General features: G+C 41.5%; 1 protein-coding gene across 8 annotated transcripts in view; it reads left to right on the top strand.

Moving 5' to 3' along the window:
- LUC7L2 (LUC7 like 2, pre-mRNA splicing factor) overlaps window positions 1-17529 on the top strand; it is a 65639-nt gene extending 48110 nt beyond the window's left edge. For all 8 annotated transcript variants that reach the window (XM_037049088.1, XM_037049095.1, XM_037049090.1 and 5 more), the window contains 5 exons: window positions 3792-3968; window positions 5218-5309; window positions 7931-7960; window positions 12250-12441; window positions 16223-17529. In XM_037049088.1, coding sequence (XP_036904983.1) covers window positions 3792-3968; window positions 5218-5309; window positions 7931-7960; window positions 12250-12441; window positions 16223-16400 — 669 coding nt within the window. In that variant the 3' untranslated portion in view covers window positions 16401-17529. The remainder of the gene's footprint in view (window positions 1-3791; window positions 3969-5217; window positions 5310-7930; window positions 7961-12249; window positions 12442-16222) is intronic.
- Window positions 17530-18653: the final 1124 nt, after the last annotated feature.

Here is an 18653-nt window from a genome sequence, read left to right as displayed (position 1 = left end):
GGTTCAGGTGTCTTGGAGGTCAGGTTCAGCGCCATCTTGGTTCAGGCCCAATCTGGTTGGTTTTTGTTATTCTAGCCCTCTTTCTTCTTTTGAATTTTTCCTGTAACTGAAATGGAAAGAAAGCACAAAGTTTTTGACAGCTGGGGTGGCCTACAGGGATGGTGGCAAAATATCTGTTAGCTCTTGAAATTCTCCAAGATCCCTATCTTGAAAAGCTTTGGTCCCCCACCATTTTTGACATAAGTTTCTTTCATGATCTCCTGATTCTTGTAAACCCTGTGAAGTTGTGCACGACCTCTGGACAGTTTTCTCCAACAGGAATTGATTGTTTGGGGCTTGATGCCTTCCACAGCTTTTTCTACAACAACCATGTGTCTTCAGTGGTGTGACCTTCCCAGACTCTTGTGACGGTCTCTCTGTCAGGGTCCCCTTCCACAGCGTTGGCAATCCTTTCCAGTGAGCCCTGTGAGGGATGACCCTTAAAGATCCTTGTGTCCCCTGATCTGGAGGCTGCGTTAAAACATGTGGTTGGGGGAGAGTAGACCACTTCAACATCTGCAAGCTGACCTAATGGGGTTCTGAGTGGCGCTGGGCCTTGTCCAATCTCAAAAGAACTTTAGAAAGCAGCCCTTTACTAGCAAGGTACTTCCTCACCTGGGGGACAAAGCAGCCATGGAACCAATCCAGAAAACGTGTTCTCATTGCCCAGGCCTTCTCGCTGTACTTGTACAACCGGATGACTGGCAGCAGGTGTTTATCTTTGTCCTTCAAGGCTTGGGGCCTAGCAGTTTGTGTCCAACTGTGTTTGTACGACATGGTTCTTAGCCTCTCACTTCCTACCTTAAATTCTGGTGCTCTCTCCTCTGTCTTACTAGTGTCCTTTGTGGCGTTTTTTCCCAGAGTAGGGAATTTTTGTGTACATTAAAAACCTGTTTAAGCCCTGGCTGGTGTAGCTCAGTGGATTGAGTGCGGGCCTGTAAACCACACGATCGCGGTTCAATTCCCAGTCAGGGCACATGCCTGGGTTGTGGGCCAGTTCCCAGCAGGGGACTCACAAGAGGCAACCGTACATTGATATTTCTCTCCTTCTCTCCTTCCCTTCCCCTTTAAAGATAAATAAATAAAATCTTTAAAAAAAAACAAAACCTGTTTAAACAGTCTCTGAATGATTTTCTCAATGGCATCTGGGAACTTGTCTGCCACCTCTTGGTTGGCAGAAGCTGCTGCTTCTGTTATCTTGGCATATTTTTAAAAAGCCAGACCTCTTTTTGGCTTTTTAAAGGATCAAACCATCCTTTGCTGGCATTAAATTCTTCAGCTTTATATCCTTCACCTTCCTTTTGCTTTAAGTTGTCTTATAATGACTTTGTTTTTTCTCAAATTATATTAGAGTCTGTAGGTATGCTTTATTTTTTTTTTAAGATTTTATTTATTTATTTATCTTTAGAGGGGAAGGAGAGAGGGAGAGAAACATCAATGTATGGTTGCCTTTTGTGCGTCCCCTGCTGGGAGTTGGCCTGCAGGGAACTGGACTACAACCCAGGCATGTGCCCTGACTGGGAATCGAACTGCGATCCTCTGGTTCGCAGGCCCACGCTCAATCCACTGAGCTACACCAGCCAGGGCCTGTAGGTATGCTTTAATAGCAACCCTGCACCCACATAAAATTTGCGTTTTCAATACAAGATAAAAGGGTATTTCATAAAAAAATTCAAGGTTTTTTTTTTTTAAAGATTTTATTTATTTATCTTTAGAGGGGAAGGGAAGGAGAGAGGGAGAGAAACAACAGTGTGTGGTTGCCTTTCGTGCGTCACCTGCTGGGAACTGGCCTGCAGGGAACTGGCCTGCAACCCAGGCATGTGCCCTGACTGAGAATCGAGCCGCGATCGTCTGAGTCGCAGGCCCGCGCTCAATCCACTGAGCTACACCAGCCAGGGAAAATTCAAGGTTTTTACACCTGCTGGTATAGTTGCAGTGATAACTTCACACATTTCCATTTATTTTGTTTTGTTTTGTTTTTAAACACTGGTTCTTACACTGGGTTTATTTATCTCAAAATGGTGGGCAACCGCAGCTACAGACTTCAATTCATGGCACCCGTCAAGCACGTCAGCTTTTCCTTGTGAAGTGATGGCGTCTCTCTGCCTCTGGGTGCACTGCACTCCCAGCATCTCTTCCTGCGGGTCCCCTGGTGTCAGTGGAGGTTTGGAGAATTGCACTAAACATGAAGAAAATATGCAAGAACCTCGGGAGATCACTTTCTCCTGTGATCCGCAGTTTACTAGAGATGAACTGTTCACACATTGTTTTGTGAAATGTCCTTCAGTTTGGGTTTGTCTGGTTTTTCTTCCTGGTGAGGTTTTTGACGTGAATACCACTGAAGTAATGTCACACCCTGTCAGAAGGGGCATGTCGGTGGTCTTTCCCATTTCTGATGATGTTGCCTGTTTCTTCACTGTGTTAATAAGTGTTTGGTATTGACACTTTTGAAACTATAAATACTCTATTTCCCATCATTTTTTGATTCACAGGTTATTACTGATTTTTGTTTGAAATTTTTTTAAAATATTTTATTTATTTATCTTTAGAGGGGAAGGGAAGGAGAGAGGGAGAGAAACATCAATGTATGCATTGATGCATCCCCTGCTGGGAGTTGGCCTGCAGGGAACTGGCCTGCAACCCAGGCATGTGCCCTGACTGGGAATCGAACCGCGATTGTCTGGTTCGCAGGTCCGCGCTCAATCCACTGAGCTACACCAGCCAGGCTGATTTTTGTTTGAATTGATGAACTCCCTTTTAAAGAACTTTCCTGTAGGTTCTATTCAGCAATGTCCACCGACATCTCCTTAGCCAGAGCTACACCAAAGCTTTGAAATGCAATGTTTTTAGCTGTGTATGCTGCGGCCTCAAACAAACATCAGAATTCTCTGAGGAAAAAAGGGTGCAGTGGATGCACAAAGCTGCTAGTGTTAATTGCTGTTTCATTAATGAACTTAAGTAACAAAATGGTTGAGTATAAGACGTCTAAATCTCAGTAAGGCATCTTTCATCTCTTATTTTATAGCACATAGAACCTACTGCTCTTAGTAGGAAGTCTGTTATTTGTATGCCCCACCCACACTTGCAAAGGGGGGAAATGCCTGGGAATGAAGGCACTGGGAGGAAGCTGTGACAGTATAGAGGATGTGTGTTCCTTCTCTGCAAGCAGATCCTAAACTGACACATAGTTTCGGGATTGCTCCATCTCTTTTTCTTTAAAAAGAAAAACATTTTATTTATTTACTTACTTATTTATTTTTAGGGAAGTGGGAAGGGAGGTAGAAAGCAGGGAGAGAAACATCCATCTGTTGCCTATTGCATGCCTCTAGACTGGGGAACTGACCCGTAACCCAGGCATGCGCTGTGACTGGAAATCAGACTCTCGACCTTTGGCCTTACAGGTTGGTGCCCAACCCATTGAGCCACACCAGTCAGGGCTCATTTCTAACAAATGATAGAAAACGGAACATTGCAGAATATTGGAAAAAAAAACCATTTTGGAAAGTCATGTTCTGTATAATGGTAGATACAGGGTAGTTCCTGGCAAAAAGTATTTGAGGCTCTCATTTATCTCCAGTGGGGAGAGGTCCTGAGACAGAATAGCAGGTAATGGGGAATCTATAATATTCAGTGACAAAATAGCCGTGCTTTTGTGTATACATTAGAAAACATTTTGCTCATTGGAAAAGTATATTTTTTAGTTGTATGACTTTCAATGAGGTTTACATGAACACCATTTTTCTTTTGTTTAGGAAGTTTATCGGAATTCTATGCCAGCTTCCAGTTTCCAACAGCAGAAGCTTCGAGTCTGTGAAGTCTGCTCTGCCTACTTAGGTCTTCATGATAACGACCGGCGGCTGGCCGACCATTTCGGGGGTAAACTGCACCTGGGATTTATTGAAATAAGAGAGAAGCTTGAAGAATTAAAGGTATATTGATCTTTGTATAGTGTTCTTGATGGGCTTTTTTTTTTTAACAATTCATACCAAATAGTGTAGATTTTAAATTGAGATACCAGCTGGTTTAATGAATGATGCTTGAGAAACAGACCTTTAAATGCTGCCCCTTTATTCTTGGAGGTAGAAGTTGGATATGATCTAGAAGCAGGCATCTGAAAACAGGTTCTAAACTAATTCTTTTCTACATAGTTCTTTAAATTTATTTTTTTAAAAGTAATATTATAATAGTTACTTTAAAAGAACATTGAGAAAATGAGTCCAGTGTTTATTTGAACTACTTTGCAGTTCTTCACCAAATAGAAAGCCTGTAGGGCCTCTACTTTATTTTACATTCCTGCCCCCGTTTCAGAAAGGAGTTGGAATTAAACCATTTATTTATTTACTTATTATTCTTTTTTACTGAGTTTATTGGAGTGACACTGGTTAACAAAATATACGGGTTTCAGGTGCGCAGTTGTACAACACATGAATGAAAGCTATTTTTTTTAAGGATAATCATCAAATATATAACCTGTTGTAAAAAAGGCAACAGTTCTTACTCATCTGCTGAGTTGTTTTTAAGAAGATAAGCAGACAAAAAATGTGTTTCTGATGAAGTAAACAAGCAGAGTTCTTGGTACTCTGAGTCTCTAGGATAATCTTACTCTGCTACGTTTTTTAGAATGACAAAGTGAATTTCACTATAGCCAGTGGTTATTGGACACTTAAGTTAAAACTCCAAAATGGTACATACTTGGGATTCTTTGTAGATACCTAGCAACAGAACTGTCTGGCATTTTACTGGTGTTTTTAAAAGCAACAACATCAGGATAGTAATCGGAAGGGGCAGAAGATGGATGATTCTATATTGGGAATCATACAGCATGGTTATTGATGCTTGATTTCTTTTAAAAAATTTAATACCAGAAAACATTTAGAGGAGAAAAATTTATAGAACTGATTTTAAAATACCATTAAGAAGTCATAGGGAAAAAAAAGAAGCCATGGAGAACTACGAAATTTTACAGATGTTCCCCAAAATGAAAGCTTTTGGAAACCAGACTTGTAAACCCAATGATGGTATCTGTCAAAATTGAATTGTTCCCAAGTAGATTTTGATGTTACCTGTGCAATATTGGAAACCAGATGTGGAGAAGTACAAGATAATGCTCATTGAGAATGGACCCAATAAATAATGCTCCTCATTGATTACTATTTAAACTGTCATTATTTTTTAAAGAGAGTTGTAGCTGAGAAGCAGGAGAAAAGAAACCAGGAACGCCTGAAGCGAAGAGAAGAAAGGGAGAGAGAAGAAAGGGAGAAGCTGCGGAGGTATGGAGTAACTGATGGGCTGGGTAGTCCGAGTGTCTGAAGTTGACAGACGGGGCTTGAAAAAGAGGTGTGATTGTCCGGGGTTCAGGCGGTAATAAAGGTGGACCTGGGAAATTTCTGTGTACTCTTTCTTCAAGATGTTACCATGCAAAAACAGTGTTTATGCAAGGATGTTAACTATGGCCATTCGAGGCAAGGAAGAGGGAATAGAGTGCCTTACATGTTTATGTTTTGTAAGACATATGAAAAAATCCTTCTAGCCCTCTGATTTTCATAATGGGCTAGATTGGTACCAGATTGTCACAGAACCATTGTTACCTTTTTTTAAAAACTTTTTTTTAAAGATTTTATTTATTTATCTTTAGAGGGTAAGGAAGGGAGAGAGAGAGAGGTAGAGAGAGAAACATCAATGTATGGTTGCTTCTCATGTGTCCCCTGCAGGGAACTGGCCTGCAACCCAGGCATGTGCCCTGACTGGGAATCGAACCGGGATCATCTGGTTCCCAGGCTCGTGCTCAATCCACTGAGCTACACCAGCCAGGGGTCCATTGTTACTTTTATGATATATTCTATACTTCGTAAAATTTTTGGTTTCTTTGTTTTATTGATTTATATTTGTATTCTGCTTTTATTCAATTCTATGAGCTATAAATGACTAAATTTTAATTAATATAATAAGTATAGATATTTACATACTGGCATTCGTTAGTTGGTAAAATCACATAAGTCTTTATATTTACAATGTTCAGATGTCCTGGGCCAACACTGGTGGCAAATTGTGTCGCACTGTGCTGGCAGCATTCTTTGTGCCCGGTGCTCACCTCTCCCTTCACCGCTTTGGAACGGGCAGGCGTGCCACAGAAGCCTTAGCTGTGGTTCTCAGTCGCAGTGCTCCCTTAGCAGCGTAACGTTACCCATCTCTGAGGTTTACATCCCCTTCCTTCAGCAGATGTGCCTCCGTTCATTGAAACCCTCTGTAACGCGCGGGCTCACACCAGCTTCCTCCATGCTTTGAGCACTGACTTCATTTATCAGTTCAGACATCTTGAAACTTGAACTTCCAGCACTATGAAATTTGGCGTATAGCACTACTGAAATGATAGAACGAAACACAGCTGCCTGGGGAGGGCTTCCTTTTTAGGGACGTGTTGTCATTCATTCTTCGTTTACCATAAGTTTTTTTTTTTTTTTTAAGATTTTATTTATTTATTTATCTTTAGAGGGGAAGGAGAGAGGGAGAGAAACATCAATGTATGGTTGCCTTTTGTGCGTCCCCTTCTGGGAGTTGGCCTGCAAGGAACTGGACTACAACCCAGGCATGTGCGCTGACTGGGAATCGAACCGCGATCCTCTGGTTCGCAGGCCTGCGCTCAATCCACTGAGCTACACCAGCCAGGGCTCGTTTACCATAAGTTTTACCCCAAAGCTTCATCTCCGTTCCTTTTCTGTCCAGTCCGACAGTAATACTGCCCAACGCTATAGTATATAAAACAATGTAAATGGCGTTAGAAATCCCAGTTTAAGTTAAAATTCAACTGAATACAGTGCCATTCACATGAATGATTCAGCTGAGGTGAGTCGGGTGGGAAAAGTTATTTGCAGGACTGTGCCTTTTCATTTGTTGCCACCCAGCAAATTTCTTTTAACAGTGACTATAAAATGTGAAGCATTTCAGCAAGGTCTTTAAAAAGTTTTTTAAGTCTGTGTATGAACTTAAGGATATATTGTAACTAAGTATGGAAGATGAGGAAATTGCAAGTGAGTTCAAAATTACACAAGATAGAGTTCCAGCTGTGGGTATTGAAAAGGGTAGTGGTAATGACCAAAATCACTATCTCTTACCGAGTGGTGTTTCCCAGGCACCGTGCTAAGAATTTGCTTCTAGTGGTTCATCTGACCCTGACAACCCTGCCGTGAGATTTAGTTCACCCTCCTTTATGAATAACAGGCTGAGCTGAGGGGGGTGTGTATCGTCTGCCAATGTCATGCAGCTGGTGGGTGGTGGAGCCAGAGTTGGAACCTCATCAGGCTGAGTCCGAAGCTGTGCTTCAGCCCTCTATACGGTCTCCACAGAAACATCCCTGTAACCCTAGTAACCATAATGCCAGTGATGACTATTTATGGACTGTTAACTACGTGCCAGGAAATTTAAGATTGTGTTGTGTAAGCGTGTTGTTATGTTAAGAAACATGTTGTGAGATCAGTTTGGGTGTTCTAGGGATTGTAGTCTGAGGTTGCAGATCCCCAAAGTGTATGCACCTCAGACCATAGAAATTTTACCTTGTTCCCAGGGGAAAGGAGACATGACAGAGAGAAATAACAGAATGTTTTCAGGGTTGAAAGGTGGTTTCTGGGGAGGAGCGAGTTGTGACGCACTGTGTTTCAGTCTCCGAGGAGTGCAGTCTTTCTGACGAGCCAGGCATCCCAGTTCAGAGGGCTCATGTGCCACACGGGCACTTCTGTAGGGTTTGGGGTGCATTTTGAAGAACTTTATGTGCATACACACATGCATTATATTTATAAAAAATAAAAATTAAATCGGGAAGAATGTTATTTTAAGAGCACATTGTCCTTATTCTCATTTATAGTTACTTTTCTAAAAAATTGACTTTTTTTTTTAGGTCTCGATCACATAGCAAGAATCCAAAAAGGTAGGTATAATGCAAGTTAAGTATAAGTAGTGAAGCTGTGTCTTTCGGACATAGTTGATATAGACTAACTGTCTTTTACAAGTGAACAAGAGTACATTTAAATAGATTAGTACATTTAATTTTTTTATAGTTCAAGTTTGAACAATATTATTTGAGAAGAAACTGGTCAGAAGATTCTCAAGCACTACAGTTTAGTTTTATCAGAGTAAAATCATATACAATGCCCTGGAGTGAGAGGGAAAGCTAAAAACATTTCTTTTTTTTTTTTTTCTTTTTTTTTTAGATTTTATTTATTCATTTCTAGAGGGGAAGGTAGAGCGAAAGAGAGGGAGAGGAACATCATGTGTGAAAGAAACATTGATTGGTTGCCTCTAGTACACACACCCCCCACCAGGGACCTGGGCCATGATCCAGGCGTGTGCCCTGACCAGAAATTTAACCAGTGACCTTTCGGTGTGCAGACCAGTGCTCAGTCCACTGAGCCACACCAGCCAGGGAAGACCATGTCTTTAAAATCTTCTTTAGAAGCTCAGAGTAAATATATTTTTTAAAAAGTCATTTTGGGACAGTCTGATCGATTCCGTCAGGGGACACCCCCCAGTGGGGGATGCACGAGAGGCAACCACACATTGATGTTTTTCTCCTTCTCTTTCTACTTCCCTTCCACTCTCTCTAAAAATAAATAAATAAACTCTCTCTCTCTTTTTTAAGGATTTTATTTATTTATGTTTAGAGGGGAAGGGAAGGAGAGAGGGAGAGAAACATCAATGTATGGTTGCCTCTGGTGTGTCCCCTGCTGGGAACTGGCCTGCAACCCAGGTATGTGCCCTGACTGGGAATTGAACTGAGATTATGTGGTTCGCAGGCCCGCGCTCAATCCACTGAGCTACACCAGCCAGGGCTCTAAAATCTCTTAAAAAATCAATTTGGGTGGCGCATTTAAGAAACACATTCTAGCCCTGGCTGGTGTGGCTCAGTGGATAGAGTGCGGGCCTTCAAACCACATAATCGTTGTTCGATCCCCAGTCAGGTCACATGCCTGGGTTGCAGGCCAGTTCCCAGCAGGGGACACACCAGAGGCAACCATACATTGATGTTTCTCTCTTTCTCTCCTTCCCTTCCCCTCTAAAGATAAATAAATAAAATCTTTAAAAAAAAAAAGAAAGAAACGCATTCTAAGGTGTTATACCTGTTGGAAATGTAAGTTGATTAAGTAGTTGGATGGCTTTTTGGTTTTTTGTTTGTTTGTTTTTTTCTTCTTCCCTCTCCTGAGGCTCTAGTTGGATACCTTTTTGAATGAGGGGTTCGTGCTGGGTTATGAGGAGAAACTAAAATGTTCAGGTTATGCCTCCGTCTTGACTTTATATAGAGCTATGACTTACCCGTTTGTGACTGATCACAAAATCTTTAGAGGGCACTTGAGCCATAAAGAGGAAGGCAACTCAGTAACATTTCTTTTTGACTTTCGGGTTTAATATTTGAAGTCTTTTTGAAACCTCTCTTTATAATTTGTACTAGTTACTGGTATTTTTTTTCCTATCTGAGAGAGGTGGGAAAACATGGTGTACTTCATCATTCTTTATTTTTCACTTGCCATTCTCATTCTTCTCCTTGAACCTTTCTCATTAATTCGTTCCCACCTAGATTGCCCTTTCTTGTTCTTTTTCAAATACTATTATTCCTCTTGTTTGGATCACATCTTTTTGAAATGTTCTGAAAACTCTTAACTCTAAAGAATAACTATTTCCCAAGAGCTTTCCTCTGTAAACCAGAGCATTTGTCATGAAAGAAATACTTATTTATCTACTTACTTAATTTTGGAGAGAGGGGAAGGGTGGGAGAAATGAGGAAGAGAAACATCAGTCGGTTGCCTCTTGCACATGCCCCACCTGGGGACCGGGCCACGACTCAGGCACTTGCTTTGATGGGGAGAGTCATACCACTTGACTTTTTGGCCACACCACACCAAGTCACACCACTTGGCTCCGACCGAGTCACTCCGTGCTTTGTAGACTTTCAGGGCCCCTTCATACTTTTTAGAGTCTTCAGTTGTTTTTCTAAAATCTAAAAAAAAACCCCAAGATATTAATAACCAAGACCAGTTGGGTTAGCTGATTTATATTGCTGTGAATTTCTCAAATCTGGAATGAGAAGTATAAACATTAAATGATGATTCTGTTCTGTTTACTGGTTGATGAATACAAACTGGTTGTTTGTTAAAAAATGCATTTAAACTATGTGTACATAGAACATCTTTAGAGAATCAGACCAGAAATTTAATTTCAACCACTCTAGTGCAAGCCACTTCTTACCTCTGTATATTCTGACACTTTCTTACCTGGTCTGTAATTTCTACACTTGACCACTCCCCTTCTCTAACTTAGTCTGTTTTTTACACACCAACCAGAATGAGCTTTTTAAAAAGTGAAGTAAATCATGTCAACTCTGTTCAAGTCCTCCAAAGGTACTCCAGTTCCCTTTTACCTGTCTGATGCCCACATACCTGTGTAGACATCATTCTGGAGTATACGTGGTGGGTGAAGGTAGGTGACCATTGTTCGTGTGGGAAATACAGTAATTAATAAACAGTGGGACAAGGCTAAACTTTGTGTTTCACATACTCACAACTGTAAACCTACTTTTGCCCACCCCTGGATGCTCCATGAAGTTTAGGACTTTAATTGCTGCTCGGTCTCCTTAGTACCCAGGACAATGAGTGCAGTAGGCATCCAGTAAATATTTTTGAATGGATGGATAACTTTAAAAATGAATGAAATTATAGATTGGAAGAAATAGATGTTATAAGAGCTCAAAATGAGTGACTAAACAACATATCATTTGGTAAAACTTACATTGAATAAATTTTATGTTCTTGTCCTCCTGCTTCTTCCAAGAAATACTCAGTTGAGTAGATACCCTGCGTATAGTGTGTGCCTTTCTCTGACGGTAGTGGTTTCAGACTTCACCTAACAAAGTAATCATTGGAAAATAAACTCGGGCCCTTGCTGGTGTGGCTCAGTGGATTGAGTGCTGGCCTGTGGTCTGAAGGGTCGCGGTGTGATCCCCGTTCGGAGCACGTGCCTGGGTTGCTCAGGTCTCCAGTTGGGGGCGTGCAAGATGTTTCCTGGGCAAACCAGCTGATGTTGCTCTCACACATCCATGTCTCCCTCTCTTTCTCCCTCCTTTCACTTCTCTCTAAAAATAAATAAATGAAGTCTTTTTTAAAAAGATGTTTTATAAAAGAATGAAAGTGTTTATTTTTAAAAATAAAATATACTCAGTTTGGTAGTTGCAACAGCTGAATGTGCTTTTGAACTCTATCAAATGAGGCGACTCTTTGAACAAAGTGCGTGCCCTTCTTTCTCTTGCTGTCCCCCGGTTGTCCTTGTTCTGCAGATGCTGTCCCCACCCTCCCCATGCTTGGTGCACAAGTTCTGTGAGCCAATGCAGACTACAGAACACTACTTCGTTTTCCCTACCCAGCTTCTTCAAAATGTTTTTTCTCTATATTCATATACTTGTAAATACATTTTTTACAGCTTTACGTAAATAATTAAATAATGCACTATGTGTCTTGATTATACTATGACTGAGCATATTGTGGATAAACGTACTTCAGTGGTCATATAAAACCTCTCTAATTCAGAGAGTTACTTTATTTTTTAATTTTAATCCTTACCTGAGGACATACCTATTGACTCTATAGAGAGTTGGGGGCGGGGGATGCTGATCGTTTGCCTCTCCTACAAGCCCTCTCCAGAGCCCGAGCCTGCCACCTTGGCATGTGCCCCGCCTGGACATCGAGTCTGTGACATTGGGGTTACCAGGATGGCTCTCCAACCATCTGAGCCACAGTGGTCAGGGCTAATTAGAGAGTCTTAATAATATTCTTTCTCATGCCTCTCCTTCCTTCTGTCCATGTCCATCAGGTACACACTATGTCTAAATTGTACTAAAAGTCTTAGAAGTTTAAAGGAAATTAATTCCATAAAGCCTCTAGAAAATACAATCTCTGGGGACTAGTAGGGTAGGGGTGTAGGTCGTTTCCTTCCCTTTTTATATTCCTGGTGCAAATCTATACAATACTGATTGACCGCTGAGAGCTAGCATTAGTTTTTGTCTTGAAATTCTAGTATGTAGTTATTTAAAACACCATCAATTTATTTTAGTATGGATTTAGCTGACTTGAAACAGAATTGGCATTAAGCAAAGCTACTGAGGGATAGTTTCTGTTTAAAGAAGAGGCTTTAGTGAATGAATGTTGTAGCTAAGTAAAATATTTGTCATAGATCCAGGTCCAGAGAGCACCGCCGACATCGGTCTCGCTCCATGTCGCGGGAACGGAAGAGGAGAACTCGATCCAAATCTCGGGAGAAACGCCATCGCCACAGATCTCGCTCCAGCAGCCGCAGCCGCAGCCGCAGCCACCAGAGAAGTGGGCACAGTTCTAGAGACAGGAGCAGAGAGCGATCCAGGAGGAGGTACTGAGGTGTCCGTAAGAGGACGTGGAACTACCTTATGGTTTTGAATTGGAATACTATTGGTTTGAAACTTGCATCCAGTAATATGTACACATTTGTGTGTGTGTGTATAACAGTGTTTTCCCCTGATTGTATGGGTAGTTCAGAAAGAATATACTTATGAGCCAGAGTAAGAAATTGGAACAAGTATTTGCAGAGGTTACTGCTTTTCTCTGCAGTGTGTTTTGGGGGGAAAAAGTACTTTATGGGCAATTAATTTTAGGTACCAGTGGTCTTCAAGTTTTTTCTGTATGTGTTGATGAATTACGGCCTCTGAGAAGTCCTTTCATTAAGATTGTTTAGCTTCGTTAGACATTGTTTTCCGTACCTACACAGTTGGCTTGACAGGGCGTATTCGGAACCTCAAAGAAGTTAGACTTTCTAGGCATGAAAATTCAGAAGGTACAAGGAGGGCCAGGGAGAAGTTTGAGGACCTGGATCTCTAACTGGGACAGAGGGTGCGAATGTGGTGGAGACTGAGCCCTCACTGTCTCTGTGGAAGAGACTTCCAAGACCCCTCAGGTCACACGATGGCCCTTAAGCCAGTTCATTTCCATTGAACATAAACCACACTTAAAATTTCTTTTTTCTTGACAACTCTTCTTTAAACATACGATTTTTTGAGTGCCTAGTATGTACTAGTCATCAGTTTTTTTTTATGGATTACTCCGCATAAAGCTTATGACAGAATCCACAGAAAACTGTTTAAACTTTCTGGGTTTTGTTCTTTTTAACTCCCAACCAGCCTTTCCCTAAACCCACTCACAAGCTGAGTTAGTTAATAGGCTGTCAATCAATATTTATTGTATTCTTGCCTTGTTCAAACTAGATCTTTCCTCCCAGCTTTTTATACAGTTGGCAAATAAAACTCTAAGGTATTGAAAGTGTACACTGTGATGATTTGATGTACGTGTACATTATGGAAGATTTCCCACCACATCCATCAGCTCTTTGGTGAGAACATTGAAGTTCTCTTGGCAAAACAAGCAGTTCTTAAGGTGACTTTAATCAGGAAGAATTGTATACTTTGTCCTGTGGGTCTAGCAAACGATAATGCAATAACGTAGCTGAGCCACTTCATTCAGTTGAGTAAGGACACAGGACTAACGTCTGTGACAGCAATCAGACTGGTGTAGAACCGAGCATGTTATGAAGTGCCGAGCTGCGTGCCGTAGAGGACATGGTGGGGCATTCGGGTGAGGGAAACGCCAGGGGAATAAAAATGGCTTCAGATAATGGGTGAAACTCAAATACAGTGGGTGTAATCTGAGTAGGTAAAACCAGGTAGGAGGAAGAGACTACAGACAGAGTGAGTATCAGGCAAATGCAGAGGGTGAGCAGGGAGTTTATAAGGGACAATTCCTGATCGTATGGTTTGTAGGCCACTCAATCTCATATTCTTAAAACTGGGGGCAGAGTGCAGTGCCCAGCAAAACGCATTTAAAAAACGTTTTCTGGGAATTTTAAATGCACTGTAAATGTTGGCGGTCCTTCTGCCAGTTGATGGGAGGTCTAGGCCCAGGGGTGTCTGGCCTTCCTGGCATTTCTGGGCCACACTGGAAGAAGAGTTGTCTTGGGCCACACGTTACATACACAGACACTTGAGGAAAGCAAAAACATCTCAGTGTTTTAAGTAAATTTTTTATTTTGTCTTGGGCCACACTCATAGCCATCCTGCACCGCAGGTTGGACACTCCTGGCTCTAGGCAGTTTCCTTTGGGAGCCTGCCCACCTGTCATTGTTTCTGGTGACTGTCCCCTCCTGAATATCTTTCCCGGCGTTGGGGATGCAAGGGATGTTCACCTGAGGTTGGGTTTGCTCTCTGACACCTCCTGAATTTATGAAGTTGTGTAGGAACGTTTCCCACCAAACACATGACACCTCTGCTAAATTTCTAGCATGTTCCTACAGGCTGTTTTTGTAAAACTTTAAAGTTTTGCTTTTCTCTAGAGCACTTCTAATCTTGATATTCACATTATTTATTGTCTTTCAAAACAACATTTTTTACCAAAAATTATCAGACAGTTGCTGTTAAAACCTACATGTTATTATACATACACAAGCATAAAGTTATTGCTACATATTTGATTTTAACTTTCAAGGTAAAAAATCTCAGTTAAGAGTCTTTTATGATGTGCTGTTCTCCTGCCCCAGCCGAAGTAGTGGTCTCTGATGTGAGTAGAGTCTGTGTGTGACCTTTCCCTGGCAACAGTTACCCTTGGCAAAGGAGGGCTATTTGCATTTTTCTGCTTCCTGCTCTCTTCAGACATGCAGTGCAGACTCTGGAGTCAGGCCACTTGGTTTCAGTGGCCTTGGCCACGTCATTTAATGATCCCACCTTTCTTTTCCCATCTACTAAGTAGAGCTACTAAGAGTGGCTGCTTCGTTAGGGTTATTGGCAGTCTGAGTGAGGTAGAGGATGGAGACTGCTTGTGTGTGGGCGCTGTAATCCCCCACAAAGCAGTAGTTGTTGCTCATCTCATAGTTGATTTTCAGTTGTTATCACTGACCTCTTGGTCTCCATATTCCATTCTTACAAAGATTATGGGTAGGATAAGTGTAGCCAGATACGTGCACTGTGTGATTTTTTTTACACATCATTTTTAAATTAAGCTTATTAAAACCTTAATAAGTAGAATGCTTCTAGTCGGCATTACTTTATCTTTCAGCCTTTTTGGTTTAATCATATTTCTAAAACTGAGTGTAGTAGTAATTCTTTCCTGCCTTAGGAGTTGAAAGTATTGCTTAATCAGACCCCAGATCTAAATTCTGAATGTGGGTTAAGTCAATGATTATGTAGAAGAATCCTGTCACCTGTAAAGAATGAAATAAACATAATATGTGTTTCCGATTCATTCTAGATGTTGAAAGTATAGCAGATTTCATATTAATTCTGATCTGTGATATCCTTTGGTTTTTCTTCTGACTGAATCTCTGATATAATCTTGTTTTGTTATTTACCTTATTGGAGTTGGGTGTGGTAACGGAGAGGTGGTATTAAGAAACAGTTACGGTTAATCAAGATTTATTGTAGTGTGATCATCTTCCTCTGTCTTCCATTCTGATTTTTTCCTTTGGTTGAATGAGCTAACTCAGGAGGAGTAAAGTACATTTTAAAAATAATAAATGTTTACCATGTCATTAATTGAGTAGTTTTCTTCCCTAAGTTGCCCGCAGGTCACATCTGGCCCTCGAGCTTGTTTTTGCATAGGCAGCCAGCTCCGGGTGGTTTTTACCTTGTTCACAGGGTTGATACAAAAAAGGAAAGGGAGAAGAATATACCATGGAGACAGAACGTGAGCACAATACCTAAAACATTTACTCTGACCAGACAGCAGAAGAGGTTTGCAGACCCCTGTGTGAGACAGATTTCCATCCAATTTGGGGTTCTACATGCTATTGCATGTTTTTTAGTTGGATAATAGGTACTGTCTGTAATTCTTATACTAAATCCATATGCGAGGAATCAGAATCTTTTTCATTGCCTCTGAGACCATGGAATATCCTACAAATCATTATTTTAGCGTGTGGTTTTTGACTTAAGCTATTTGTATTCCCTCATGTCCTTGTTTTAGACCCTTATCAAATATGGCGGTGCTCCTTCCTGTCAGAAAACTGACTCCTGTCTTTTTGGATGTCTTCTGTATATCTTCAGCTATCAGTACCTTAATATTTATCCGATTCTTTCATTTGGATTTTGGGTTTCCCAACACATTTTGCTCCTCAAATTAATATTTTTCAGATCCTCAAAAGAAAGATTCAGAGACCAAGACTTAGCATCACGTGACAGAGACAGGAATTCAAGAGACAGATCACCTCGTGACAGAGATCGAAAAGATAAGAAGCGGTCCTATGAGAGCGCTAATGGCAGATCAGAAGACAGGAGGAGCTCTGAAGAGCGCGAAGCAGGGGAGATATGATTAGCTGTGTACATGGCCTCAGTCCTTGAGCTTCCTCTGGAGTTCCATACTGGTGTTTAGTTCGCAGCTGTTCGGGGGGGCACACTGAGCAGTTGCACACAGCGGTCCAGCTAGGCTAGGTGTACGGTTTCCACCCGATCTGACCTGAGCGCGCTTTCCTTGATGAAGCCTCAGACTGCACCCCTAGTTCCTGGCGAACCTGTAATACAGCTCTGAAAGTGTTCGACACAGTTTTATATATGAGAAAGACACGGATGTCTTTGTTCTTTCTAGTAGAAGTGAGAACAAACAAATTGTGTTACTTGCCTCGGGGTTTTTGAACATTTGTAAAAATGCTGTCTTTCTTTCTAGTCCAAACAGCGCAGCTTTGGGGGTTTTGCTCTTTAATCCTTCTTCCTCTGACTTTTGTAGCCCCTCTCCACCCTCTAATTTTAAGAGAAAGGGGGTCAGGGAAGCAATATAGCTTCTGTTCTAAGGTTCTGTTCCCATTAATAACTAGCTGATTACAGTTCAGAGCATTTATACTGGAATGTGTGCTGGAGAAATTTAAATATGGGGAGGGTTTTTTTGTTTGTTTAGGGTTGGAATTTGAACAGCTCTTGGATTACATATACTTTGCTTTTTTTATTGACAATTGGAAATCAAATAAGTCTTGATTTTTCTGTTGTATTGAATTACTACGTTCAGGGTGTTTTGAAAAGGGGGCGGGGACAGGGAGTTTTTCATAAGCACTTCTGTTTTAATTTTGTGTGTGTGGAATATAAAAGCTATACCTTTGTTGTAAAAAAACATGAATAATTAAATGAAACGGTCACCACCACCATTACTATTAAACTGTAACCTGTCTAGTAAACTGTCACTAGAACTACTTGCTGTGGGCATTTCTTTTATTCTTTTACATCATTACTAGTGCCTTACTGTGCAAGGCACCAAAGGAGATACACACACACACACTCGAAGATTCGAGCTGAGCTGCTGTTCCCTGGGTCCCTGGCTGACACACTTCAGGGTTGCCTGTACATCCGCTTCGCGAAGGACTGGACCTGCAGAAGAAACTGGGTTTTGCATTTGCTTTTGTTTTGTATTTCTTCTTATTCGGCAAACTGAAATAAAAACACGGTATGACCAATGTAATGAGACTAACGGTTTCTGCATTGAAAGCTATAGATACCCACTGTGATTTAAAGGAGTGTCACTTGAGATTCTAGAAAGTCCGAGTAACAAAAATACATTAAGGACTGAAATGAGTGTCTGTGAGTACAGTTAACTAAGATCACCTTTTAAGAACTAATTTTGATTTGTTCCCCTAAGTGGCGAATTCAAGGTCGCAGGAACGTGGACCTTACATTGGATTTACAGGGTGTGAGTCTGAGGCACCCCCCCGCATCACTGGTTGCTGAGGGACTGTTCTGTGTCCACGCCGTTCCTAGTGGTCTTCGCTCCTCCCTTAAACCCCTACAGGCACTTTGGGTTTAGTGCCTGGGATGTGGAGTGAGATGGAAAAGGTCAGGCTGCTGGGTTTGGGGAAGACTGTCTGGGCCCTGGCCTGTGACAGTTCATGACACATCTAGGCTGAGATATGGAACTCCAGAACGTGATTGAAAAATACAGGTTAGCGTTATGTTGGTATAGTTGGAATTTAATCCTCGTTTTCTGCCTAATCATACAGATACCTGTATTGTTAGCTGTTGCTGCAGTTGTAATTGGCAGGCAGCTCGGACCCCTGACCCAGAAGGTCAGTGGCAGCCAGTGAAGGACAGCATCCCGCTGGGCTGGCTCCATGGGGAAGGTCACTCCGGCCATGCGTGCCTTTCGGTGAACGATCCAGATTTAAAAACCCTAGGACAGTTCTGTTGCTTAGATGCTTCTAGTATTTCGACTTTGGGTAAATTATCTATATATTCAGTAACTATCCTTGAGCCACGGCAACCACTCAGAGTAACCCTAAAATCTCAATATTTCTGTTCCTCATACCCTGTTTGTGGCATTTTTTTGTATCTGGTGACTGTAATAGAAAGTGTGAGTTTAGTCCCATATTTGCAGAACCATTGGGTACTCTGTGATGTCACTCGTGGTGACCCTTCAGTGAGGCCTTTGCTGTCTTTGGGCAGCCCCCCAAAGCCACTTGGCTGAGATGGGTCATCAGCAGCCACCGAAACTGAAGGAAAAATTTCTCCATTCTAAGTAGAAGAAGAAAGACTTTACCTCTCAGATAAGTATCCTGACACTAGTGTTTTAACTTTTCTTCACCCT

This window comes from Sturnira hondurensis, unplaced genomic scaffold (genome assembly GCF_014824575.4).
Source record: "Sturnira hondurensis isolate 20B ecotype Veracruz unplaced genomic scaffold, ASM1482457v3 Scaffold0006437, whole genome shotgun sequence".
Taxonomy (NCBI): Eukaryota; Metazoa; Chordata; class Mammalia; order Chiroptera; family Phyllostomidae; genus Sturnira; species Sturnira hondurensis.
The sequence above is the reverse complement of the archived record's forward strand: the minus strand, read 5'-3'. Positions and strand labels throughout refer to the sequence as shown.